The 27176-nt window shown below is 40.1% G+C and overlaps 1 protein-coding gene across 4 annotated transcripts in view; it reads right to left on the bottom strand.

The window, feature by feature from the left end:
• LOC109406001 (inactivation-no-after-potential D protein) overlaps positions 1–27176 on the bottom strand; it is a 1280913-nt gene that overhangs the window by 720941 nt on the left and 532796 nt on the right. For all 4 annotated transcript variants that reach the window (XM_062851786.1, XM_062851784.1, XM_062851787.1 and 1 more), the window contains exons 6-8: positions 11991–12116; positions 11772–11876; positions 2899–3007 (exon numbers count right to left, since the gene is read on the bottom strand). In XM_062851786.1, coding sequence (XP_062707770.1) covers positions 2899–3007; positions 11772–11876; positions 11991–12116 — 340 coding nt within the window. The remainder of the gene's footprint in view (positions 1–2898; positions 3008–11771; positions 11877–11990; positions 12117–27176) is intronic.

Here is a 27176-nt window from a genome sequence, read left to right as displayed (position 1 = left end):
AAATTTACAACATAGGGTCGGAGACCATTTGGGCAGGGAGGGCCAATTTTGGGCACTTGCTGCTATAACTCAGTCAATTTTGAACAGATCGACTTGATTTTTAGGACACGATCAGATACGTACAGTATCTAGCCATGTTCAAAAATTGAAGTCAATCGGTTTTAATTTGACTGTGTTATAGCGGAAAGTGCCCAAAATAGGTCCACCTACCCAAATGGTCCCATACCGTAGCTAAATGTTTCCTTCTTTTTATCGAAGGCTTTTCTTTCGAGTGGCGCTGTTGTGTAGTTTATGGCAGTTGAACTGTCAATTCTATGGTCGAGTTGTCCGTTTAAGTTACATTGATAAAAAGTTGGTTAGCAACCAAACTACCAAACAGTATTCTTTATGACACAAATGTACCAAATGGAAGATAGCGTGCCTCTGAAGCCGGGCTTTATACAAATGAGTTTACATCAAGGTTTACATACTCTTTGGAGCCATACAACTAATTATGTAATGAAATGATCAACAAGATTTTTGAACGGTTCAATTTGTTATTCTGTTTTTGGTTTGCTCAAATAATTTCTCATTGATAACTGCTTCAAACAGTTTGGGAATACAAGAGATTATGGCAATCCCTCGATAGTTGCTTACGTCTGATTTTCTGCCGCTTTTAAAAATAAATACCAAGTACGAAATTTTCCATAGCTTAGGAAAGTTGCGAGACTTTAAGGATATATTGAAAAGCCAGAATAGCGGCGCTGTTAATTTGACTGCTAAGTTTTTCAAAAATACAGGTGGAATTCCATCAGATCCTGGACCTTTGGAAGCATCCAAATTTTTGATTTCTTGTACTTTTATATGATTAACTCCAACGTCTCTCTCGAGTTCTGGCAGTCAAAATAATTTCGATCTCTATCTTCTTCAGAAAAAGTCGTAGAATTCTGTTGAAAAAAATTAGAAAACAAATTGCATATCTCGTCTGAGTTATTGCCAACATTTACATGAAGATGCATTTTTGATGAATAGTTGTCTGTTTTAAATTGGATTTTACGTAGTTGAAAAAGTTTTTCAGATTGGATTTTATGCCAACCTCAGTTTTTGAATTGTACTCCTCAAAAGCAATATTAATAGCCAGATTTAATTCATCGCAAATTTGTAAATAGTTTGTCAAATTTTCATTATTACTGTTTTTCCTGTACTTTTTGTGTGCTTTTTGCCTTCGATTTTTTAAGTTTTCTATTTACGCGTTGAACCAGACAGGTGTTTTTGTGTTATCATACCGCCTTATTTTTTTCAATGGCACTTCCTCTGATACAATTCGAAACAGTTATTTATAAAAAATATCCACAGAGTTCTCTACATTCTCTTCATTCTTAAGAATAGATTGCCAATCTATAGCGTTAATTTTATGCTTTATGGTATTGTTATTCGCTGAATGATATTGAAACTCCTCTTCATACTCATATTCATCAGGCCTATTATTTTCCTGTACATCCTGTATATCGTGAAGTGTTAATACTTTGTAATAATTAATTTCTTTTATTTTTGTAACAATATGCTTCTCTCTTATTTAAAAGTACTCATTTTTAGTATACATCCAAGCACAGAGAATGTGTTACATACACAATTTTTTTTTTAAATTGCTCTTACGCTCACATTTTTGCAAAATATCAATATTTTTCGGTATTTGAAGGGTGTATATAAACCCAGTGAGATTTCCATATCGAAAATATTGCAAAACACAGGCTCATGTGAGTGTACGAGCTGGTTTAAAAAATGTGCGTATGCAACACATTCTATGTGCGACATGAATGTTTACTGAAAATGTGCAGGCCGCTCACATTTTTGAGCGTAGCCGTTTTTGCGTGTTGCTCGCGGTTGCAATATGATTGACATACCTTTATGTTTTCTCCAAGATAGAGTTCTTGAGGTAGAAACGAAGTGAATGCCAGAAAGTCGAGAATGAGGAAAAAACAAATCATGGGAGGAATTCATCGACGGAATAAATGCCACGCACACGACAGCCGAAATATGGGGAAGGGTGAATGCGCTAAGCGGAAATTGGGTTTTTAAATTAAGAAAAATTCAATGATATTCTGTTTTTAAACAAAAGAGCACCTTTTTCTGAGCCACCATGTTTTGTTGCAGATTTTTAGAACTTTATTTTGGTACCAATAATCAATTTCAAATAGATTTTTTGAAATCACCTTTTGACAGCTGGGCAACTGCATGACAGCTCCGCTCAGTACAAAATGCGACGAGGGATGATTCGACAAATCGCTCCCATACAAATTTCAAATTGATTTTTAAATAGGTTCCCGGGTACCAAATTTGATGAAAATTTGGATTTCGGCTCAGTTTGGCATGCAGATTCAGAATATGAAATTATCTCAACACCACTAAACTTGCGGGATGTCTTTTCGGAGTGAAGGAGAAGCTACCCGTGATCCAGCCAAAGTAGCCAATAGCTTGATCAAATATTTCGGGAGAATATCATCAATGGCCGCATATAAGGACTCTTAAATCTCAAAAAGAATCAGTAACAGCGAGTATTGGAATCCCAAACGACCCAGGAAGGACAAAATGTAATGAACCATTCAGCATACAAAAGTTGTACTACGCATTAGATGCTAGTAGTGGTATGTAAGTCATCCGGATTAGATGAGGTGTCCGATAATAACAAGATTACCATATAGAGCCAAAGTTGCATTATTGGATGCCATCATTCATGATTGGTCTTCAGGAATTATCCCAGAAAACTGGAAACGGAGCTTAGTGGTGTCAATTCCCAAGAATGGCGTCACCTCAGGAGACCCCCAGAAATACCATCCCCTTTCCCTTACAAGTTGTGTTAGCAAAATAACCAAACAACTTTCTCATTTGGTAATTAAATTAAAAAAGAACAATACTTGCCTGAGTCGGATCGTTTGTGTATGGGTGTATCAGGGTTCACTGACTGTTCAGTTGATTTCGTTGTCATATATTTGTCTGGACATTCCAGACCGTCATGACCATCGACAACCTAAGGAAAAAAAAATGATGCATGTTTAATGTCAAAAAAGAATGCTAGAGATCGGGTTGATTTTCTACACCGTGTCCAATAAGTTTTCATACAAAATCAAATTGAGTTTATTCCTCATCTGTAATGCTGGTTTTCAAAGTAAATGCATCTATTGACAGGTCACTTTATAATGATCCAATATTGCATATGTTTGGGAAATAACTAATCCTATATCTTTTACTACTAATCGTTAATGGGTCGCGAGTCCATTATACCTGGCACGCATTGGTATTTCGTCTCAATTAATCGATTAATGGTTTTAAGTTGGAACAAACAAAGTTCCTGTCATCAGCAGTGCTGGCAGCAACTATGACCGTATGTAAAAAAAATAGTATATATTCTATTGGCGAAGTACGAAGCCATTTTATCTTGCTCAAGAAATCACAAAAATTAAACTAAAATGCCCATGTACCTGATTTAATAAGATTTCTTGTTTGGACGAAGCGTGGCTGCATCTTAGTTTGCTTGAATAGGGTCTTGAACCATTTGGGCAGGTGTACCTATTTTGGGCACTTGCCACTATAACTAAGTCAATTTCAAACCGATTGATTTGAAATTTTGTATAGAGTTAGGCACGTACAGTATCTGGTGTGGTTGTGGTTAATTTTCTCCAAAATTAACGCTTTATGATTTATAATTTTAGTATGAAGCAAAGCCCAAATTGGCCTTTTCTACAAATTTATTGCCATAAAATCACTTATATAGCATTTATAGCTCAATTGGTATAGTACTAGAGTTAGAAACTCAACATTTAACAACATTTAACATTTTGGACTATTGTCAAATGAAACACTTTTCGATAATTTAACTTGCGTGCCAGAACAAGCAAATTTCAGTACACGGGAGTATGTTATTCGGCTTATAAAAACAAGTAGAAGAAGGCGTGATTCTAAACCGTATGCTGTGTTTGATCAGTATTATATGACCTTCCAATGCATGCATTTATTTTGAAAATATGAATAGCAGATGTGAAAAGAAAAATACTATATTCTTAATTTATAAGCTGTATGAGAACTTATTGGACACGGTATAAATAATTTTATTTTTTTTTCGGCTGAAGCAGCTGCTCTCTGGTGTGGAATTTTGATGCACTCTAACAAGCCAACAGTTATTTTCACGGACTCGGCTAGTGTTTTGGCAGCATTGGAGAGTGGTAGATCAACACACCCCTGGGTTCAGCGTATAGAGAGTACGGCGCCCGACACTGTTACTTTGTGCTGGGTGCCAGGACATTGCGGTATACGTGGGAACGAAGAAGCTGATCGTCTGGCGGCAGCTGGAAGAACGGGTAGACTTTTCGTGTTCGAAGTACCAGCACTTGATGCGAAACGTACGATTGCAGCTGGCGTTTTCGATGCATGCAATCTTCAGTGGAGACAAGATCGTGAACAACGTATCCTTTCCCGTTTGAGGGTGGGGCATACTCGATTAACACATGCGCAATACATCTCAAATGCTGAGCTACCACGATATGTACCTTGTGGAGAATGACTGACTGTTGAGCACATCCTTGTAAATTGCATGCAGTACCAGGAATAAAGAAATCTATCCAATTTGTCTATAACTATTAGAAATTTCTTGTGTAACGATCACGACGAAGAAGACAAATTACTCAATTTTTTAAGAAATTGTGAATTATACGGAAGCATATGAATGTATAACATAAAATAATTAGATATAGTGCGGAGGGGAACCAACCATTTGGTTGAAAGCCTCTTGAATAAAGACAAATAATAATAATAATAATAATTTTATTTTTAATTGTCTCAGATATAATATTGAGTTTCTTGAGAAATTGAAACATTTTGAAACCCATGGAGTGGTCGTCCAGGATATTTGAAATCGTACTGCCATCAACTCTGGAGCCGGTCGATTAAAAAATCTTGCCGTCCATTTTGGGTTCTAGTATTTGATGTCATCCAATTGAGATTCGATATTCATCGACTTTGCTTAACCTTGTGATATTCACCGTCTCTTCTCTACCGATCCTCTTTATTGCGCCTTTTCGGCTATCTGTTCATTTCTATAAACCAAAGGTAATGCAGCAGTTAGGGGCTGTCCATAAACCACGTGGTCATTTTTTTGGGACTTCTCAACCCCCCCCCCCCCCCCCGCGTGGTCATTTGTCCATACAAATTTTTTTATTCGTCCATACTAAATGCTCATTGGTCGAATCAAACCACCCCCCCACCCCCACATGACCACGTGGTTTATGGACAGCCCCTTAGGTCGCATCTCTTTTTACTGCAGCAATAAGCCATTTTGTTATGTCCTGCTAACACTTATGTGGCCGGCAGGGTACCCGGGTACCTTTTTCAATTTCAAATCTCGATATTTTAATGGTTATTGAGACTAGGATGTTGGAACTCTGTTAGATCTTAGAACTCGTGAATATACATCTATTACTGGGGTTGACCGAATTTTAAAGTGAGGAGGGGCAGGGGGAGGGGCTCCTGCATTTTTTTATTACGTGGAAAGTCGGCAGGGTACCCGGGTACCCACGAAATTGAAATGATCATATCTCCGTCAATTTTTCATCGATTTTGGAAATTTTTAGCTCATTCAATTCAGAAACTCATCATCCATCGGGAAAATATTTGGTTAGACCGATCTAATCACCGTGGTTTTCGGAAAATCCATATTTTTGGGAGCATGTCCTTATACCATATTGCAACCCACATTGTTAAGGCTAGGATACCTTAAAGTGTTTATGGTCAACCATGGCCTCACGGGAAGCGTGTTCCGAAATCACAGTTTCAAAGTCAACACGTTTTATGATTCCATGCCGGTCAGATACAATATGCCAAAGCAATTTTACGATGCTTGGTACCGAAATTGCTACTAACCTACCGAAAATCCCGTATATTGTATTGTATAAAAACACGGATCCGGAAATCCGGATTTTCCGGTACCTATGGTGATCGGACCGGTCTAACCAAATACGATCTCGATAGATAATGAGTTTCTGAGTTGAATGAGGCAAAAACTTTTAAAATCGGTGGAAAAATCGCTGAGATATGATCATTTCCATTTCGTGGGTACCCGGGTACCCTGCCGGCCTTCTACGAGTGTTTTTTTTGCTGGCCACACTACGGTTAAACAACATGCAGTGGGATTTTGCAATATGGGGCTAAAATATGCAACTTGTAGGCAAACTCAAGCCAATATTTAACTTCGAATGAGTGTAATCAGTTATGTACCTTTTAATTCCGCCCTAATTGCTCAGGAAAATTACAAGTCGTAGTCGAAATACGCGTATATGTCAAAGGATAAGCAGTTAGGGCGGAATTAAAAGGATTTAAACGTAATTTTAAGAAAATAAACTAGGGTTATCCATAGAATATAAACTAGCGTTATCCATAGAAATATACAATGTTATTTTTCTATAAATAACACTAAGCTTTTTCGAACTCGACAAGCTAATGATCATTTTCAATAAAAACCTTAATTAATCCACCTAGCGGTGATGATGCCTTTCTTGTGCTTTAAAATATCCTTTCAACAAAACTCAAACGACATGTTGACGACATTGACATAAATACAAAATGAAAACTGCTTGCTAAACCTACTCAATATGGATACATTTTATATTAGCATAACATCCAATATTCATAAATTATAAAACAAAATTCAAACCATATAAGTGTCATGAAGCCGCAAAATTTTGAAACGTCATTTTAGATTTTCCGGTCATTATTATATGACTCCGGATATCTACCCCAACTAAACTAACCGCCATATTGAACATTACAATACCGTCTTGGATGTCCTGGTATTCATTTTTGGACCTAAAATTACATAAAGTAGTCGCCGTATTGAATTTTGGCATGTCGTTTATGATTTTCTGGTGACCAGTTTTGGACGAAGACCGGCATTCTTCCCTATTCAAACTATGTATAGTCATATTGCAGACCTTGTGAAACAGCGGACCACTTGGGTTTTCTGATTACAAATTTTGAATTCTGAACATATTTCCATACAAAATATGCCCATAATGCAAGAATTAATAATCCTATAAAATAAGCACTTACTTGAATACTGGGCCACTATCTTGGATTTTGGACCGCTATCTTGGATACTCTGGTGGACTCCGAACATATTTCCCTTATTTTACATAGTTTTAGAGCTGAAAATTCCTTAAAACAGGCGCCATCTTCTGTTGACGCGATCAAATTCTTATTTTTCCATTCAACGTTGACCCATCCTGCTATAAATTTACACCTTAGGAATCTGAAATGGTACGATTTGGTGAGATCGCTTTAGTTTTGTCTATATTTTGTTCTCTTTCATATATGTGAACTTAGACCGATTCGTCACTGTTGTTCATACCTAACGTTTATCAGGCCATTAAACATAGTCACGATTTAATTTTTCACATGAACGTTGGTTCTGCTACACAAAAGCTTGTCTCTAAGGGGCCGTACACAAATTACGTCACGCTTTTAGTGGGGAGGGGAAGTTTGGTAGAGCGTGACGACCCTTATAAAAAAATTTGAGGTTTCATACAAAAAGTGTGACATAGGGGGGAGGGGGGGGGTTGAAAACCGTCGATTTTTGCGTGACATAGTTTATGTATCACCCCTAATGTGATCTAAGGCTGTTTTCTTGCTAACCGTTCATTAGATTATCAAAAAATCTGCGATCTGATGTGTCGTATATATGGGTTTGGTTCATTTTTATATTTGGTAATATCCGGTGGGATAGCCGAATCTGATTCCTTGAGTCATGGACCATGACACTACCGGTTGTCCCAATTATTGTCTGAGATTATTTTATTGCTTATTTTTCACATTTACCTAATCACCGCGATTTGATATATCGCATGTATGAATTTGATTCACTTTTACTTTTAACCACTTTCGAAACCACAGCTGAACCCGCAACACTACCGGGTCTGACCCTATTTTTCCATCAGGATGTCGATAAGTCGTGATCAGTCTTGTTAGAGATCACAGTCATTGGAACCTTTTCGTCGATATTCGGCCTCCTTTGTCTCCGGTATTCGCAACACAATCAATCAAACTACTGTTCGGAACAAAAATGTCAAACGAATGCACTTCACCACGATATCGGCTTCGGAAGACGGTTCGGCTTTTGTTATTCCTGTCTTCTTCCATAACAAGAGCTATGTTGCCCATCTGTGTGCCGTATTCAATGCAACATGCAAGAATAAACTTATATTAACATTCATCAACGGAATTGGCTGAGAATCTATGCGTAATGCTAGAATTACACACGTGTCATCGTGTCAGATGACATTGATTTGACTCTTTCTTATGTTTATTGATCTTCGTTCTACTGCTCGTGTTGTGTGTAGGTAAGAGGTAACGGTAGCGCACCAATGTAACAAAGCAAGCTGACACCCGACTGCGGCAACGAAATGAAGGTAGTGAAAAGTGTCGAATGTTTACAAGACTGGTCGTGATTTGATACACCGCATCCATGAGTTTGGTTAAATTTTACATTTTACTACCCGGATCTGATTCTGGGGAACTACCGGCTGAACCAAATATGGTTTGACATTATTGTCTTGTTAACTGCTCATCGGTTAACCAAAAACGCTGCAAATTGAAGGTGTCACATGCAGAGTTTGAAAATTTCGACGGGACTCTCGGAACCCATTCCGGAACACTACCAGTTGTCTTTAGTGTGACCTAAGGCTATTTTCCAGCTAACTGTTCATCAGGTTATCGCAAAAGCCACGATTTGATGTATCACATGCCTGGATTTGGTTTACTTTTACATTTGGCCTCTCCCGGCCACTCAAAACCGATTCCGAAACACTTGCTGGCCATTCATTAGGTAATCTAAAAAGCCGCTATTTGATGTGACCAAGGGGCTAGTCGCTTGGACCATTGTGCCAAGAGGTGCCAAGCACACCATCTTATACGCTGTGTGGCACACCGAGGCACTCTGAGGCACAATTTTGACACTTGAGTTTAGGTGAAAAAACTAAGCAACCATGTGTGATGTGCATTTGACCTGCAAAATGAAAACAAACAGTTGGTTGTCTTGGTAGTTGCCAAGCAAAGTCTGAATCATCAAGCAGTGGCACTTCGGGGCACACTGAGGCACAATCCAATAAATACCCGGTGGCACACTGAAAATAATTGGCGCAAGTAAAGATGTGCTCAGCGACTCCCCCTTGGATGTCACGCATGTACGGGTTTGTTTCTCTTTCAGATTTGACCACTTCGGCGGGAACCCCGGAACCGGTTCCGGAACACTACTGGTTCAAATATGATCTGAGATGATTTTCCTGCTCATTGTCCATCAGGTCATCGAAAATGCCGTGGTTTGATGTGCCGCATGCATGGGTTTGGTTCAATTGCATATTTGGCCACTTCCAGCGGGATGCCCAGAACCGGTTCGGGAACACTACCGGTTCAGATATGGTCTGAGACTATTTTCCTGCTTACCGCTCATCAGGTTATTGAAAATGCCGTAGTTTGATGTGTCGCATGCGTAGGTTTGATGCATTTTCATATCTGGTCCCTTCCTGGGGTACCGTTCCGGAACACTTAAATGGCCATATCTCCGGAACGGCTGGACCGATTCGAACCATTTTCAATAGGAAACAATGGGACCAAATTCCGCGTCGAATGAACCGTCGGTCATTGAAATCGGATGAGGTTTACTGCCAAAAAGTGATGTGAGTTTTTTTGTACACACACATACACACATACACACATACATACACACACACACATACATACACACAGACATCACCTCAATTCGTCGAGCTGAGTTGATTGGTATATGTGACTCGACCCTCCGGGCCTTCTATCGAAAAGTCATTTTTGGAGTGAACATATAGCCTTTCCAGTACACTTAGTGTACGAGAAAGGCAAAAAATAATATTAAAGCAGAGCGCAAATTTTTCCGACTTCTCATACAAGGCTGGTGATTTGTAATCGATTTTTGGTCTATTGTGAAGCAAAATTGCATACTTCATATATCTCATTCTCCGCAACCAATTCTCGGATTGAGCTTAGGTTTATACTATTACTCGCCAAAAACTTTGTTTTTGAATATACGCTGAGAAAAACGTTTTCTTTTGATTTTTTTTCATTCATTCATGGGCTCTGAAACTTTTAAAAAAGTATTGCAAACATTCATGGAGATCGTCCCTTAATCTTGCTAATATCACTATTTCATCGATCTGACGTAAAAACTGTATTGAGATGATCGAAAGATTACTTAGATTACTAGATGTTCCCGGCAAACTGTTGTCCTGTCTTCTTCCACCCTGGCTTAGGCGTTAAACCAGGTTAAACTATATGGTTAAGCCGAAGTGAGGAAATCGACCATAACTGCGTTTATCGACGTTTCAAAACCCTAGCCAAGTCTAAGTACCCGTTCAAAAACTTCATGTTCATATAAAAAAAATCAATGTCTCCACATTTTTGTCTCATGAACCTGCCTTGGGTGAAATCCGTTCGCGAGTTATGCGTGATTCCAAACGTATGCAACTGCATTTTTAGAGATTCAACTTTTTATTCACGCAAAAAAAATAATTGGGTACTACAAGATATTGGCAATTCAGTGAATTTCATATGTGAAAAACTCAATTTTCAGCTATAACTTGAAAACTGTTCTATTTAAACTTGTTTGGAATACGATTCCGGAATAAGCACATGATTATGCATAGAAAATGTGGGGCCGGATAACAAAGTCTTAGGCTATACTGTTCCGGTCGTTAGGTCACTTTTTTGTGAAATAACGTCCACAAGTTTGGATGCGTCATATCATCCTATGTGCTTTCTTTCCTTGGACTTTGTGGCGTAGGTATCTGCATGTTTGGACGTTATGCCACGAAAAAACGACCCATTGATGGTCGTTGATAAATATTTATGAATTTCATTATATTTTGTAAACTAGTGAAAACGACAATAAGCATGAAATTTAAAGAGCTGTCAATTCTCCGTTTTTTATATATGCATATTTAATACTGTAAGTCAACACTCATGTTTTATTTTACTCTTTTTGGCTACACGTTTGACCTGCCTCTCTTTAACAGTTATTAATTGAGCACTTTCTTTAACCGGTATTGCATGAATTGTGTCGAAAGGGTCTGTCCATAAGCTACGTAGACTCTGAGGGGGGACGGGGAGGTCTGGCGATAGTCTACACGGAGAAACTGAACAACTCAAATTTGAGTTCTTTTAAACACAAATTTGAGTTCTTTTTCATCTCCCTTTTCATTCGCTCTTTCTTTTGTTGTCAGAAAGTGAAGAGAGAAACAGACCAACTTTTGCAGTTCGAGTGCGTCAACTCAACGTTGAGTTTCTGCCACAGTACTCAAATTTGAGTGAATAGAACCTAATCGGTTTTTCGGTTGGGTGAAAAAAAACTTACTTTTAAGTATTTTTTTCACATGGAGGCAAACGGGAAGAACCCAGCATAAACATCGATCCCATCAACTCAAAATTGGCTTGACGCACGCAACCCCGCAGTTGGGTGGAAAGAACTCACTTTTGGATACTTTCGTTTCTCCGTGTACGCTCCTTACAAATTTCAAAAATTTTGTATGAACGAAAGTCTACGGAGGGGGAAGGGGGGGGGGGGTCTGAGATGGCCGAAAATGAGTCTACGTAGTTTATGGACAGCGCCAAAGCACAATGATGAACTATGCCAAGGAAGTCGATAATTTTTCTAATGATATAATGCTCGGAATGGTTCTAGATTGAGTTCTGTAAAAATATTCAAAGCCTTAATTACTTACTTTTCCGTTTCCTTCTTGGATAACTAAAGGATCAGGAGTTTTGCACGGTGTTATTGGTGGTGGGATTTTCTTCAACAAAGCAGATGCTTCAATATTATCATCAATCTATAAAAAGAGATTATAAATTAAATTTTAACTAGATAAATTAACTCAGTTCTTAGCTATGTAACAGATACAAAGACAATGTAGCAAAGGAAACACTAATTATTATGTACCTACCTTTTTTATTAAGCTTTGAACTCGTAAAACTATTTTACTGTCAGCATTTTTTATAGATTTCAATGCGTGGTCATGTGAGGAATGTCTGATATTTGTTCCATCTACTGACAATATTCTGTCGCCGACCTGTAAAATAAATAGAGGTAAATTTTGTTTAGGCCATTTCATTAAGCCATCTAAGTCGACTAATCCATCAGAAATTCATTAAGTGATTATGCATTTACAACAAAATCGTCAACTACAGTGACTGGCACAAAAAAGATCCACCTTCGATACAGTTTCTAATAAAACATACATGCAAAAATGATAAATTATACTTTTTAATGAATGGATTACATCCATTTTACATTGTTTTAGTAATCTGTGTTGGAAAATATTTAGGTTTAGAAAAATAAAGTGACTTTTGATAAGATCGAGAAAATTGCATAAAAATTGGATATGACAGAAAAAAATATCCACCTAGCAAATAATTCTGAAACTTCAAAATTTGAAACTTTCAAAGTTTTCACAGGTCTTGCTTCTTGGTGTATGCTGTTGTGATGTTTTCGACATATGAAATTTATTTTGACATGAGTTTTATCAATTTTAGGGTGAGTTTCAAATGAATGCTATTAATCTTCAATATAACAATGTTTCATCTTGCAGATATACAGAGATGTACTTTTTCTTACAACTTGTATGAGTTTTGGTCGACTAATGCAAACAAATGCACATGTTGTGAAGATTATTAAGGATTATTTGATAACTCCAAACACTCTTACGTTTGTATATAGCAATGATCACCTTCATCTGCTTGTGCTAAAGATTGCTGGAGGTATACTGCATCATAAACATATTGATTATTACAAATTTTTAATGTATTGTTAGTGGCACACACAGGTTTTCACTAATAATGTTAACTTTCAAAATAAAATCACACTGGTGTTAAATTATGCGTAGGGGTAGGTGGGGCTTAATGAGCACCTTGTATTTTCACTGTAAATTCCCAAATTTTCAAAACAAATTGCTTGATTGTAGTTTAATTACCTCAAATCCAATGAATTGATGACGAAACATTTGTCAAAAAAGCCTTTTGCTTTGAAAAAATAGTCAAAATGCGTGACGTGGTCATGTACTGGGGAAATATTATAAGAATCAGCTGATCTAAAATAAGGTTTTGGAATCAAAATAAGAACGTAATGAGTCTCTATCAAATTTCTTGATGTTTACTGGGTTAATGAAAAGTATTTGTAACACTTTCAAAATATTTGTTTAATTATTTTGTTAAAAAAATACACTTTAAAAAGTTGATAGTAAGGTGGGGCAAAATGAGCAACTGATGGAAAAATGATGAAAATTTTTAACATTTTAAACAAACGATTTTCACTTTTGGTTTTCTCTGTTACGATGTATATAGTAAGTTTTTATCATTATTTTCAATTTATTAGCTTTAAAAAATCAGTATCTGTAAATTATGAACGGTTAAAAATGCCTTAATAGTAAACTCCATGGAACCCCACCGTTCCTTTCAAATTAAACCCTATAATCCCTTCAAATTCTTATTGGTTGTTGCCGGTATGCTTTATCATTGACAAGAACAGTCAGTTAATATTTGATTGTTGATACGATTCTCTTTGATACAGGTCTTTTTTTCGCTCGGCCCCAGACGAGAACCTGCCAAAGCCCCAATCTGCTGGTCTTGAGCCGACGGCTGCTTCCGGGGTGGGCACTCAAGGCCTCTTGTGGTGACCTGGATCTCAGGGTCGTTATGTTAAGCTTGGAAAGTTAGCGGACTCACTTCCCACGCTTTTGGCTCCAGTTGGACAAATAAATTGTAGATGGTGGAAAAGGGATAACGTGGTTAAATAAAAAAAAACTAATTCAAAGAAAATTCAATATTTAATTTTAATATAGGGTTAATTTTTAATTTAGTCTTTTAACAAACAGGGAGGAGAAAATAAAGGAAAAAGAAATAACGAACCAATTTTTCTCGGGTTGGTCTGGCGACGCACGTGAATGGTCGTCGTGCTTCGCGCCGTTCCTCGAAGCTCGATCTTGGACTGATGATTGTCTTCGGTGCTCGCTAGCCGTCGCTGTCGTCGGCGTCGTCGGTGGCGTCGGTGGTCACTGAGGTTCACGGGTAATTCACGCTAGCGTACGTCGACCCAGTCCCACGCGGCACTTCTTCCACTCTTGGCACTTGGTTGGGGTCCAGGGCACTTTTCACCAGTGTTGCGAAACTCATGCTCACGAGTAAAACATATTCACTCACCTTACTCTTTTGTGTGTAGTGCTCACGCTGTGAGTAACTCACGTATGAGTATACTCATTTGTGAGCAAGACCTCGTTATTCACTTGCGAGTATTACTCACTTGTGAGTAATACTCACACGAGAGTATAACGTCATTACTCCCGCGTGAGTTACTCATTTAACTCACGGTGAGTTTAGTGAGTAATTTATTTTTGTTGGTTTGAAATAAAGTTTTCGTTCGTTCTACACTGTAATAGTGATTATTTATATACTAGGCAAAGTTTTCGAGGAAAGGTGGGTCTGCTCGAGAGCTTTGGCACCATAGGCTAAAAAATCTTATTGTTTACCTACGCATGCAAAGGAATAACATCAATAAGGAAAAGCGTCTCCTAGCTTCAAACATTTAAAACATTAAAACTTTTCTTTTCTGCATAAATTTGGTCTTTTTTCCATATGGCTAGTTTCTATTACTGTGCAGAAAGATAGGACAAGCAGCGCTGTTAGGCTTTCTCATCGTCACAAGACAAAACGAGCATTCACGCACTTCGTCATGTCATTTTGCAATGATCAAGCGTCATGACGGAAATTTTCATATTGTTTTGAAATTAAAATGTTCACCTGGTCCAAGCAAATTTAGGCTAGCCGTTGTATTTAACAGATAGAGAGGGCATACATTCATGCTTCAAAGGATTTAAACAACGACATAATCCATGAATGTTGTAGTAATTGCCTTGTTTACAACCATGTCACGCTCCGTTGTAACCGAAAAATGAGCGAATATTGTTCGACTCTCTTGGTCATTGTCTCCCGATTCGATGACATTGACAGAGGCACTTCTGTAGAATTCGCGAGACGAACCGTGTTGACGCTGACGCTTTCCAAGCCTGAGGACAAGTAATGGCCAAGTAGTGGTTTCGCTTCAAAATTACTTGAGCAGGCAAGTAAGGAAAAAAGTTTTACACTGGTAACGCCTCCCTTGCAATTCTAATAGAGCTGTCACTTTTCTGCGCGGAGAAATAGTCCGTTCTATTATTCCGTAGGGAAAAGTAACGTTTCTCGTCATACTGGATACTTGATCAGTTGTGTAATTAAAAATTTACAAAAAATTAGTAATTTTACGTTTACTACTAAACGCATCCAACAATGCAAAAACCAGCATAACGAATTGCTGAATTTTTAGCAATATTTTGCTGGAATTCGGCACAACTTTGTGCTTCGGCAGCTCAAATTGCTGGATGTTTCAGAAAAAAAGGGCTTATAGGTACTTGATGGAATTGAAACGAAACTTCATTTGAGCTTATGTGTAACAAAAGGAACAAATTCTGAAGGAATCCCATGAGCTATTTCAAGTCTTGGTTTTTTTTCATATAAAGTTGGACCACCCTAATTATATGAGCCTCGGACCTAAAAAGAAGACAAAAAATCTGCCGAGCAAATTACTCCCAGCAACATAGCCAGTAATCACATAGTTGTGTACACACGAATAGAAAATCCAGCAAAAATAGGACTGATATGGAATAAGGCTATCTATGGCGATTAACCGCGATGGGGGACAGCTAAAATGGTAAACACAGTGTAAATACTGCTTAACAAAGTTTCATCAAGTGTCGTCGGTTCTTAACAAATTCCTTTTTGTTTAACTGTGTTCATCGGATGTCAAAAATACATGGCAAACAAAAGAAATCATCAGTAGCGGAGCCAGGATCCTGATAATGGGGGGACAGCGATTATTTGGCGTATCCAGTGTTATAGTAATTTGGCGGCAAGAGACATATTGAAAGAGCCTCAATCATGAGAAAGTTAGTTAGTTAGGTAATTTATTTTCGACACTTTACACATTAGTGTAAAGGTCAGTAAATCATGGGAAATGAATTCGGTTCATAATTTGGCGGCGACACAATGTTGGTCATAGTCATTAGTTGGTACAAATTGTGCTTTTTAAATACTACCACATCATGGCGGCGCTTACTTAAGACGTTTAAGATTCCGACTTGTTTTTTACATATCCAAAAAATAATCTCTGTGTGCTACAATGTTGATCAAAAGTTTCATAGACTATTTCGCGCAAACAGTACGCTTTTTGCAATATCATATTTTTGCGTTTTAACCCTCTAATACCCAATCCCGCCTTTAGACGGGGTATAGTTTGCGCATTTTTGTAATTGTTGTTTCGTGGAAAATCATTTTTTTTATATTTTTGGCTGATATTTAGGACTGTTCTGTATATCTCAAATAGGTTTTTGGTGTTTTAAAATAAGTATTTACATTTTTTCAAAATCATTGAAAAATTGATGTTTTAGTCACCTTTTAGAAATCATTGTTTATTTTGTATTGAATCGCTACAATTAACATATTTTAAATTTTTCCCAAATCATTCTATCCTTGTTGAATAGTTTATGGGAATCGAATACACTCTAAAATTATTTTCCTTAAAATTACACGGAAAATAAAATTTTCTGCGAAAAAAAATTTAAAATAATAATATTTTAACAATAATCATAAAATCTCAAAATGTTTTCATCTCAAAAAATCTGTTCCCCAAATTGGCTTCCAGGATAAATATAAAAGTGTGGGGATGTTCAAAAATAAAAATAAGAAAAATCAAAAACTGAAATTCACGAAATCGAGAATTAACAAGAATCATCTTCCAAAACATGTTTAAATCGATTTTAGATGACGAGAAATGATATTTAGATCAAAATCAAAAATTTGGGTATTAGAGGGCTAATAGACTGGCATTTGTTGATATTAAACCAAGTTTTGAAACTTTCCAAATCAATGTTATTTTCGATCGCGTCACTAAAATATTTTTTTATTATATTCAACAATGTTTCATATCACGACACCAACATTTCAAAAGGGCGTAACTGCTTTTGGAATCATCACCTTCTTTTAAAGCTGTGGATCATGTGTTATGATTTCCATGTTTTTCACAACAAGTAGCAGATGGGAAAAACTCTCCTCTTTTCGACAACCACGGTGGTTTGAGCCCTCACTCCGGAAGCACTGATGATGACAAAGACGCATTTTACGCGCAGCTCGAACGCGAGTACGACCGCTGCCCAAACCACGACGTCAAGATCATCATAGGGGATCTAAACGCTCAGGTAGGCCAGGAGGAGGAATTCAGACCGACGATTGGAAAGTTCAGCGCCCACCAGCTGACGAACGAAAATGGCCTACGCCTCATCGATTTCGCCGCCTCCAAGAACATGGCCATTCGTAACACCTTCTTCCAGCACAGCCTCCCGTATCGTTACACCTGGAGATCACCACAACAAACGGAATCGCAAATCGACCACGTTCTGATTGATGGACGGCACTTCTCCGACATTATCGACGTCAGGACCTATCGTGGCGCTAATATCGACTCCGATCACTACCTGGTGATGGTTAAACTGCGCCCAAAACTCTCCGTTATTAACAACGTACATTACCGGCGGCCGCCCCGGTACGATCTAGAGCGACTAAAGCAACCGGATGTCGCCACCGCATACGCGCAGAATCTCGAGGCAGCGTTGCCGGACGAGAGTGTGCTCGATGTGGCCCCTCTAGAGGACTGCTGGAGTACAGTGAAAGCAGCCATCAACAACGCCGCCGAGAGCACAATCGGGTACGTAGAACGGAGTCGACGAAACGATTGGTTCGACGAGGAGTGCAGAGCGGTTCTGGAGGAGAAGGATGCAGCGCGGGCGGTAATGCTGCAGCATGGAACCCGACAGAATGTGGAGCGATACAGACAGAAGCGGAAGCAGCAGACCCGTCTCTTCCGGGAGAAAAAGTGCCGCCTGGAAGAAGCGGAGTGCGAGGAAATGGAACTGCTGTGCCGTTCACAGGAAACACGCAAGTTCTACCAGAAGCTCAACGCATCCCGCAAAGGCTACGTGCCGCAAGCCGAAATATGCAGGGATAAGGAAGGGAGCCTCCTGACGGACAAACGTGAGGTGATCGAAAGGTGGAAGCAGCACTTCGACGAGCACCTGAATGGCGAAGAGAATGTAGGCACGGAGGACCAAGGCAGCGGAGGAAATTACTATGTTGGTGCAGCAGAGGACGGGAACGAACCAACTCCCACGCTGAGGGAAGTTAAGGATGTCATCCACCAGCTCAAAAACAACAAAGCGGCTGGTAAGGACGGTATCGCAGCAGAACTCATCAAGATGGGCCCGGAAAAGTTGGCCACCTGTCTGCACCAGTTAGTAGTCAAGATCTGGGAAACCGAACAGCTACCGGAGGAGTGGAAGGAAGGGATAATCTGTCCCATCCACAAGAAAGGCGACAAGTTAATGTGTGAGAACTTTCGAGCGATCACCGTTTTGAATGCCGCCTACAAAGTGCTATCCCAGATCATCTTCCGTCGTCTTTCACCTAAAGTAAATGAGTTCGTGGGAAGTTACCAAGCCGGTTTCATCGACGGCCGGTCGACAACGGACCAGATCTTCACCGTACGGCAAATCCTCCAGAAATGCCGTGAATACCAGGTCCCAACGCACCACCTGTTCATCGACTTCAAAGCGGCATACGACAGTATCGACCGCACAGAGCTATGGAAAATTATGGACGAGAACAGCTTTCCCGGGAAGCTGACTAGACTGATAAGAGCAACGATGGACGGTGTGCAGAACAGCGTAAGGATTTCGGGTGAGCTATCCAGTTCATTTGAATCTCGACGGGGACTACGACAAGGTGATGGACTTTCCTGCCTACTATTCAACATCGCCCTGGAAGGTGTTATGCGACGAGCCGGGCTCAACAGCCGGGTTACGATCTTCACGAAATCCAGCCAATTTGTCTGTTTTGCGGATGACATGGATATTATTGCCAGAACATTTGGAACGGTGGCAGAACTGTACACCCGCCTGAAACGTGAAGCAGCAAAGGTCGGACTGGTGGTGAATGCGGCTAAGACAAAGTACATGCTGGTAGGTGGGACTGAGTGAGACAGGACAAGCCTTGGCAGCAATGTTACGATAGACGGGGATACTTTCGAGGTGGTAGAAGAATTCGTCTACCTCGGTTCCTTGCTAACGGCTGACAATAACGTGAGCCGTGAAATACGAAGGCGCATCATCAGTGAAAGTCGTGCCTACTATGGGCTCCAGAAGAAACTGCGGTCAAAAAAGATTCACCCCCGCACCAAATGTACCATGTACAAGACGTTAATAAGACCGGTGGTTCTCTACGGACACGAGACATGGACGATGCTCGAGGAGGACCTGCAAGCACTCGGAGTTTTCGAGCGACGGGTGCTAAGGACGATCTTCGGCGGTGTGCAGGAGAACGGTGTGTGGCGGAGAAGAATGAACCACGAGCTCGCTGCACTTTACGGCGAACCCAGCATCCAGAAGGTGGCCAAAGCCGGAAGGATACGGTGGGCAGGGCATGTTGCAAGAATGCCGGACAACAACCCTGCAAAGCTGGTGTTTGCAACTGATCCGGTTGGCACAAGAAGGCGTGGAGCGCAGAGAGCACGATGGGCGGACCAGGTGGAGCGTGATCTGGCGAGTGTTGGACGTGACCGAGGATGGAGAGCTGCAGCTGCAAATCGAGTATTATGGCGGCAAATTGTTGATTCAGTATTATCATGAATTTGATGTGAACTAAATAAATGAAATGGTGGTTTGAGTGTAAGGGAGGCAGTAGGACCTACAGCTTTGAAAGAAGGTATTACTTCCAAATTCAGTTACGCCCTTTTGAAATGTTGGTGCCGATCAGTGCATTCAGGAGATTTCATATTTCAATATGCAACTGGCAATTGGGTTGTTTAGAGAATAACATATTGCTATTTTATATATTGCCATATCGAAAGAGCTCATTTTTCCGAGTATAACGTAATTTTATTGAGTTCCAATACCTTTGTTTTGATGGTTAAATTAACAAAACAATTTTAATTTCTGTGGATAGAATGACAGTTCAATCAATAAAATGATAGTTCAGCCCGAAAATTTTAAAATTTTGGATTTCGACTGTTTTTGGGCGGAGATTCAAATTCTAAAATAATCCGGAAACCCCTGAAATACCCAATTTAGTATATAAGAAACAAACATGGTTTGCATTACCAGTGGTGTCATAGAGTTTACACCAAGCTAATCACTGAGTCACCAGCTCTTCAGAAAAAAAAAATAGCCAAGAATGGAAATATGCTTCTTGTAAAAAGAAAACCAATCCTGTCGTCCAAACATAATTTTACTCAAGATTTATTTTTTTTGTTCTCTTATAAACATAAAAAGCCTTTGTGAAGCACTATACCTTACCTACTTCCTATTTAATGTTAGAAAGCCGCCTATACTTTTTTTAAGAATGTTTCTGCCCTTCTTGTTGCTGCAAGAAAATCGCCTATTTGATTGATAATTCTGTGTCCACTTCCATACGTTAAAGTATTTTCTTTATGATATTGGAAATTGCTTCACCTGAATATAAGAAAATCGCCTATTTGATAATTGATAATTTTTGCGCCCTCATATTTGCAAAACAAAAATCTCTCTGATATTGGGACTTCTCCCTGAGTTTATTTCAAAAATTTGTCCTCCGATGTCTTCAGAAATTCTTCTAGATATTTCTTCAGAAATTCTTTCACAGATTCCTTTGAAAGTGCTTTCAGGGATTCCCCAAGGTATTCCTTCAATAATGGTTCCATGAAATCTATTAACACTCCCACTGCCATGCTATAAATCACTTACACCAACTGCCATGCCTCATAACAGTGGGAACGGTATTTTTCAATTGGTAAGGTAAGATTCAAAAATTACCTCCATCGTTTTTCGGGATTTCTAGACCCCCCTCCCCCCTCTGTCACGCAATTTCCCTATACCCAATACACGTACTGTCACACTATTCTAGACCCCCCCCCTCCCCCAAATGTTGGACGTAATTTTTGAACGTTCCCTAATATCTCAGCCGTTTTTTATCCGATTTACAAAATTTTTGAAGCTATGATTTTTTTCAGCCTTCTAGATGAATATAAAATTTTCAAACTATGGATTTGACCAAAGTACTGTTTTTGAGTACTCAAAACTCGGAGCAAGTACCTTAAAAAATGCTGTTTTTCTGAAGCCATTCCGAATGTAAATTAGTTTCCACGCTTATTTTAATGTTGAATTGGCCATATTAATAAAGCAAAATTATTGCAAAGAAATATATGAGATACTCATTTTTTTAAGATTATAAAAACTTCACAAAATTACGTATAATACAGAAAATCTGTATATTCGATTTGAACTTTGTATTCATCGCGACAATCCCTGTATTTTATTGCTTGAAACCAATCACGTGCACATGAGAAATCTTTTTCAAACGATTGTGAAAAGTATAAATCTCAGAAACTACAAAATTTTCATAAAATCACGTATAATACAGGAAATTAGTACCGTAAAATGGGGTGTTAAGAACTCATAGGGTGTTAAGGGATTCATCTTTGCACACTACTTTGAAAAATCGCCAAACCGTTTAAAAATTGATTTACTTATTCCAAATTCGCTTCAAATGTGCGTTGGAAATAAAGGCATACTATAAGGATTACCACTCATGAAAATACGTTTTCAACTGGACACTAGACATTAAAAAAAAACGGCATTGCTTTCTCTGAATTTCACTACCATTGAAACATTCATTCGTGAGGTCAGAAATATTATTAGGAAAAATATGTGAGTAATCGTAAGGTGTTCTACAACTCATTTCAGACGAAACAAGGGTAAAATATTTGATCTAACTAAGGTGGTTTTCAAACACAAACATTTTTTGTGAAAAAAGTGTTTCATGAACTGGTGGGGTGTTAGGGGATTAAGTTTCTCATATATATATATTTTTTTTATTTGTATCATGAAGTTTTGAGGCGATTGATTTATTGTATAACAGTTACTATTCTAAATGACGTATTACGGATTTCATTTTGGGTCATAGACATCCCAACAGTTGCTATGGATGATAAATTCAACTAATGCAATATAGATCTTAAGAAACAAGTGTTAGATTTATAGGGTCTGGAACCATTTAAGCAGGGGCACTTGCTGCTATAACTCAGACAATTTCAAACCGATTGACTTAAATTTTCGAACATGTCTAGATACTGTGGCTATGTGATCGTGTATAAAAAATCAAATGAATCGGTTCAAAATTAACTGAGTTATAGCAGCAAGTGCCCAAAATAGGTGATCCTACCCAAATGATCCCAGACCCTACATATAATTAAAAAATTAGTCAAATATTTATTACTCAATGCCGCAGTGGTCCCCTCTTTACAGAAGTTTATGTTCTTTAGGTGTTTTGTTCAAACTAGATTTTTCGTCTGTTTTCTTATTTAAATATTATTAATGATTGGCGCTTAAACGTGACAGCTTTTTGAAAATGTGGAATATGCTTACTTGTTCCATATATTATGTAAACTAGACTGCCACCATCTCTTGCAAAAGAAAGTCTTTATTAAGATGAATCATGGCCGCTAAAATATCTCAGAATCTAAAATACGACCTATCAGCGATGTTCTAGACTAGAACTATGAGCATTGAATACACAGTTTACACTCTGAGCCATCTAATTATGCTGGCATTTATAACATTTAAATATAAATGAGTTTTTAAGTGAACAAAAAATTGTAAATCTGTAATCCTTAGTTTACAACCTGTTGGTCAGCCTGAACTATTCAATTTGGTTACTCTAAATAGTAGCTATCTTAGGCAACCTTAGGGAAGATCGGGTAACCAACCCCGGTGGGAACTTTGGTCGTAGGCTGACAGGGAAGGGGGGGGTTTGCTTCGGTAAACCTGAGCGTCTGTTCTCCAGGAGGAGCGGCTCACAACAGCGTCTGATCCCCATGTTAGGGGCGGCTGATCTACGTCCGAGTGCCAGGGAAGGACTCTAAGCTCAGCTGTGCACTATGGTCCTCCGGAAAGTAGGGGGTTGGTGTCAGGCCCTACGAGCCAGCCGTAAAAAAACCATTGTAACGGAAAATCAGCAACAGAATAATACGAACCGAGACCAACGGCAACGACCCCAGCGAACAAAAAGGACTTGCGATAGGAAACTCGGTACGTGGAACTGCCGATCTCTCAACTTCATTGGGAACACCCGCATACTCGCCGATCTACTGAAGGACCGCGGGTTCGGCATTGTAGCGCTGCAGGAGGTGTGTTGGACAGGATCCATGGTGCGAACGTTTAGAGGTAATCATACCATCTACCAGAGCTGCGGCAACACACGCGAGCTGGGAACAGCTTTCATCGTGATGAGTGATATGCAGAGGTGCGTGTTCAGGTTGGTGGCCAATCGACGAAAGAATGTGCAGGTTGAGGATCAAAGGCCGATTCTTCAACTTCAGCATAATAAACGTGCACAGCCCACACTCCGGAAGTACTGATGATGACAAGGACGCATTTTACGCGCAGCTCGAACGCGAGTACGATCGCTGCCCGAGCCACAACGTCAAGATCATCATAGGAGATTTGAACGCTCGGATAGGCCAGGAAAAGGAATTCAGACCGACGATTGGTAAGTTCAGCGCCCACCAGCAGACGAACGAAAACGGCCTACGACTCATTGATTTCGCCGCCTCCAAAAATATGGCCATACGTAGGACCTTTTTCCAACACAGCCTCCCTTATCGTTACACCTGGAGATCACCACAACAGACGGAATCTCAAATCGACCACGTTCTGATTGACGGACGGCACTTCTCCGACATTATCGACGTCAGGACCTATCGTGGCGCCAACATCGACTCCGACCACTATCTGGTGATGGTCAAACTGCGCCCAAAACTCTCCGTCATCAACAATGTACGATACCGGCGACCGCCACGGTACAACCTAGAGCGACTGAAGCAACCGGATGTCGCCTCAGCATACGCGCAGAATCTCGAAGCCGCGTTGCCAGACGAGGGCGAGCTCGATGAGGCCCCTCTAGAGGACTGCTGGAGTACAGTGAAAGCAGCCATCAACGACCCAGCCGAGAGAACCATCGGTATGTGGAACGGAATCGACGAAATGAATAGTTCGACGAAGAGTGCAGAACGGTTTTGGAGGAGAAGAATGCAGCGAGGGCGGTAATGCTGCAGCAAGGGACTCGACAGATCGTGGAACGTTATAAACAGAAGCGGAAACAGCAGACCCGTCTCTTTCGGGAGAAAAAGCGCCGCCTGGAAGAAGCGGAGTGTGTAGAAATGGAACTGCTGTGCCGTTCCCAAGAAACACGGAAGTTCTATCAGAAGCTCAACGCATCCCGCAACGGCTTCGTGCCGCGAGCCGAAATGTGCAGGGATAAAGACGGAGGCCTCTTGACGGACGGACGTGAGGTGATCGAAAGGTGGAAGCAGCACTTCGATCAGCACCTGAACGGCGTGGAGAACGTAGGCACGGGAGCCCACGGCAACGGAGGAAACGACGACGCCAGTGCAGTGGAGGACGGAAATGAACCAACTCCCACGCTGAGGGAAGTTAAGGATGCCATTCACCAGCTCAAAACCAACAAAGCAGCTGGTAAGGATGGTATCGCAGCTGAACTCATCAAGATGGGCCCAGAAAAGTTGGCCACCTGTCTGCATCGGCTGATAGTCAGGATCTAGGAAACCGAACAGCTACCGGAGGAGTGGAAGGAAGGGGTAATCTGCCCCACTCACAAGAAAGGCGATCATTTGGAATGTGAGAACTTCAGGGCGATCACTATTTTGAATGCTGCCTACAAAGTGCTATCCCAGATCATCTTCCGTCGTCTGTCACCTAAAACAAATGAGTTCGTGGGAAGTTATCAAGCCGGCTTCATCGACGGCCGGTCGACAACGGACCAGATCTTTACCGTACGGCAAATCTTCCAGAAATGCCGTGAATACCAGGTCCCAACGCATCACCTGTTCATCGATTTCAAAGCGGCATACGACAGTATCGACCGCGCAGAGCTATGGAGAATCATGGACGAAAACGGCTTTCCTGATTAAAGCAACGATGGACGGTGTGCAAAACTGCGTAAGGTTTTCGGGTGAACTATCTAGTTCATTCGAATCTCGCCGGGGACTGCGACAAGGTGATGGACGCTCATGCCTACTCTTCAACATCGCTCTGGAAGGTGTGATGGGACGAGCCGGGCTCAACAGCCGAGGAACGATTTTCACAAAATCCGGATAATTTGTGTGCTTTGCGGACGACATGGACATTATTGCCAGAACATTTGGAACGGTGGCAGAGCTGTACACCCGCCTGAAACGCGAAGCAGCAAAGGTCGGACTGGTGGTGAATGCCTCATAAACAAAGTACATGCTGGTAGGCGGAACCGAAAACGACCGGATCCGTCTGGGTAGTAATGTTACGATAGACGGGGATACTTTCGAGGTGGTGGAGGAATTCGTCTACCTCGGATCTTTACTGACGGCTGACATCAACGTGAGCCGTGAAATTCGGAGGCGCATCATCAGCGGAAGTCGTGTCTACTACGGGCTCCAGAAGAAACTGCGGTCGAAAAAGATTCACCCACACACCAAATGCACCATGTACAAAACGCTAATAAGACCGGTGATCCTCTACGGGCACGAGACATGGACCATGCTTGAAGAGGACCTGCAAGCACTCGGAGTTTTCGAGCGACGGGTGCTAAGGACAATCTTCGGCGGTGTGCAGGAGAACGGTGTGTGGCGGAGAAGAATGAACCACGAACTCGTTGCACTTTACGGCGAACCCACCATCCAGAAGGTGGCCAAAGCCGGAAGGATACGGTGGGCAGGGCATGTTGCAAGAATGCCGGACAACAACCCTGCAAATCTGGTGTTTGCAACTGATCCGGTTGGCACAAGAAGGCGTGGAGCGCAGAGAGCACGATGGGCGGACCAGGTGGAGCGTGACTTGGTGAGCATCGGGCGCGACCGAGGATGGAGAGCGGCAGCCACGAACCGTGTATTATGGAGAAATATTTTTGATTCAGTTTTATCTTGAATTTGATGTAATACTAAATAAATGAATGAATGAATGAAAATAGTAGCTATGAATAATGTGTTTGTTGAAAATTGAAGCCACTCAGGTACAACTGACGGTATTTTTCCAGATTTCGAGGCTTTAACAAAAAAACTCATTCACAAAGGTAGATGACAATGAAACTGTCCCTGCACCTTCAGGACTATGATAATCTTTTTCGGTGATGTTCAAGAAATATTACAGTCACTGTTTACAATCAATCAATTTTTATCTTTCTTTGAAATATAAGAACTTTTACATTCATTCCCCTAAATTTCTTAACACCCCATTTTCATAATTTTCAAAAATTCTTACATTTTGGTAAATATCTTCAATTTCTCCAAAAAATTGTCAAATTTTGTAATCTATACGCGTAGCAGGCAGCAAGACAATGATCGGACTGCTTTTCCTGAAAGTTTTAAGAAGTAGAACCCATGAATTAATGGGGACGAAAAATTTGTCCGTCCCTTAACACCCCATTTTACGGTATTTTCAGTTTGAACTTTACGTTCATCGCGACAATCTCCATGTAATATTGCTTGAAAACAATCACGTGTACATAAGAATACATTTACAGATTAATGAGAACAAGTGTGAATCTTAAAAGTTACAAAATCTTCACAAAATTACGTATAATACAGAAAATTTGTATATTCGGTTTGAACTTTACATTCATCGCGACAACCTCTGTGTTTTATTGCTTGAAAACAATCACGTGTACATGAGAAATCTTTTTCCAAACGATTGTGAAAAGTATGAATCTCAGAAACTACAAAGTTCTCATAAAATCACGTTGTTACGGCGAAAAAAGGTTCCGATAGGGATAATGTGAAGCTCGAAGCCGAATTCTTCTGAGCAGATCGCAAACTCCAATCTGTGGGTGCGAGTACAGCTAAAAGCTGGATTTTATTGCCTGATTATTTGAAGAAGTGTTTACAATTACAATAGTTACTCACATAATTCGGTCAAAGCGATATCAGACTGATTTTCATTCGTTATCCGTAACATTACTTTAGAGATCCATCT

Source organism: Aedes albopictus, chromosome 2 (genome assembly GCF_035046485.1).
Source record: "Aedes albopictus strain Foshan chromosome 2, AalbF5, whole genome shotgun sequence".
NCBI lineage: Eukaryota > Metazoa > Arthropoda > Insecta > Diptera > Culicidae > Aedes > Aedes albopictus.
This window is presented reverse-complemented; position numbering and strand designations above follow the sequence as displayed.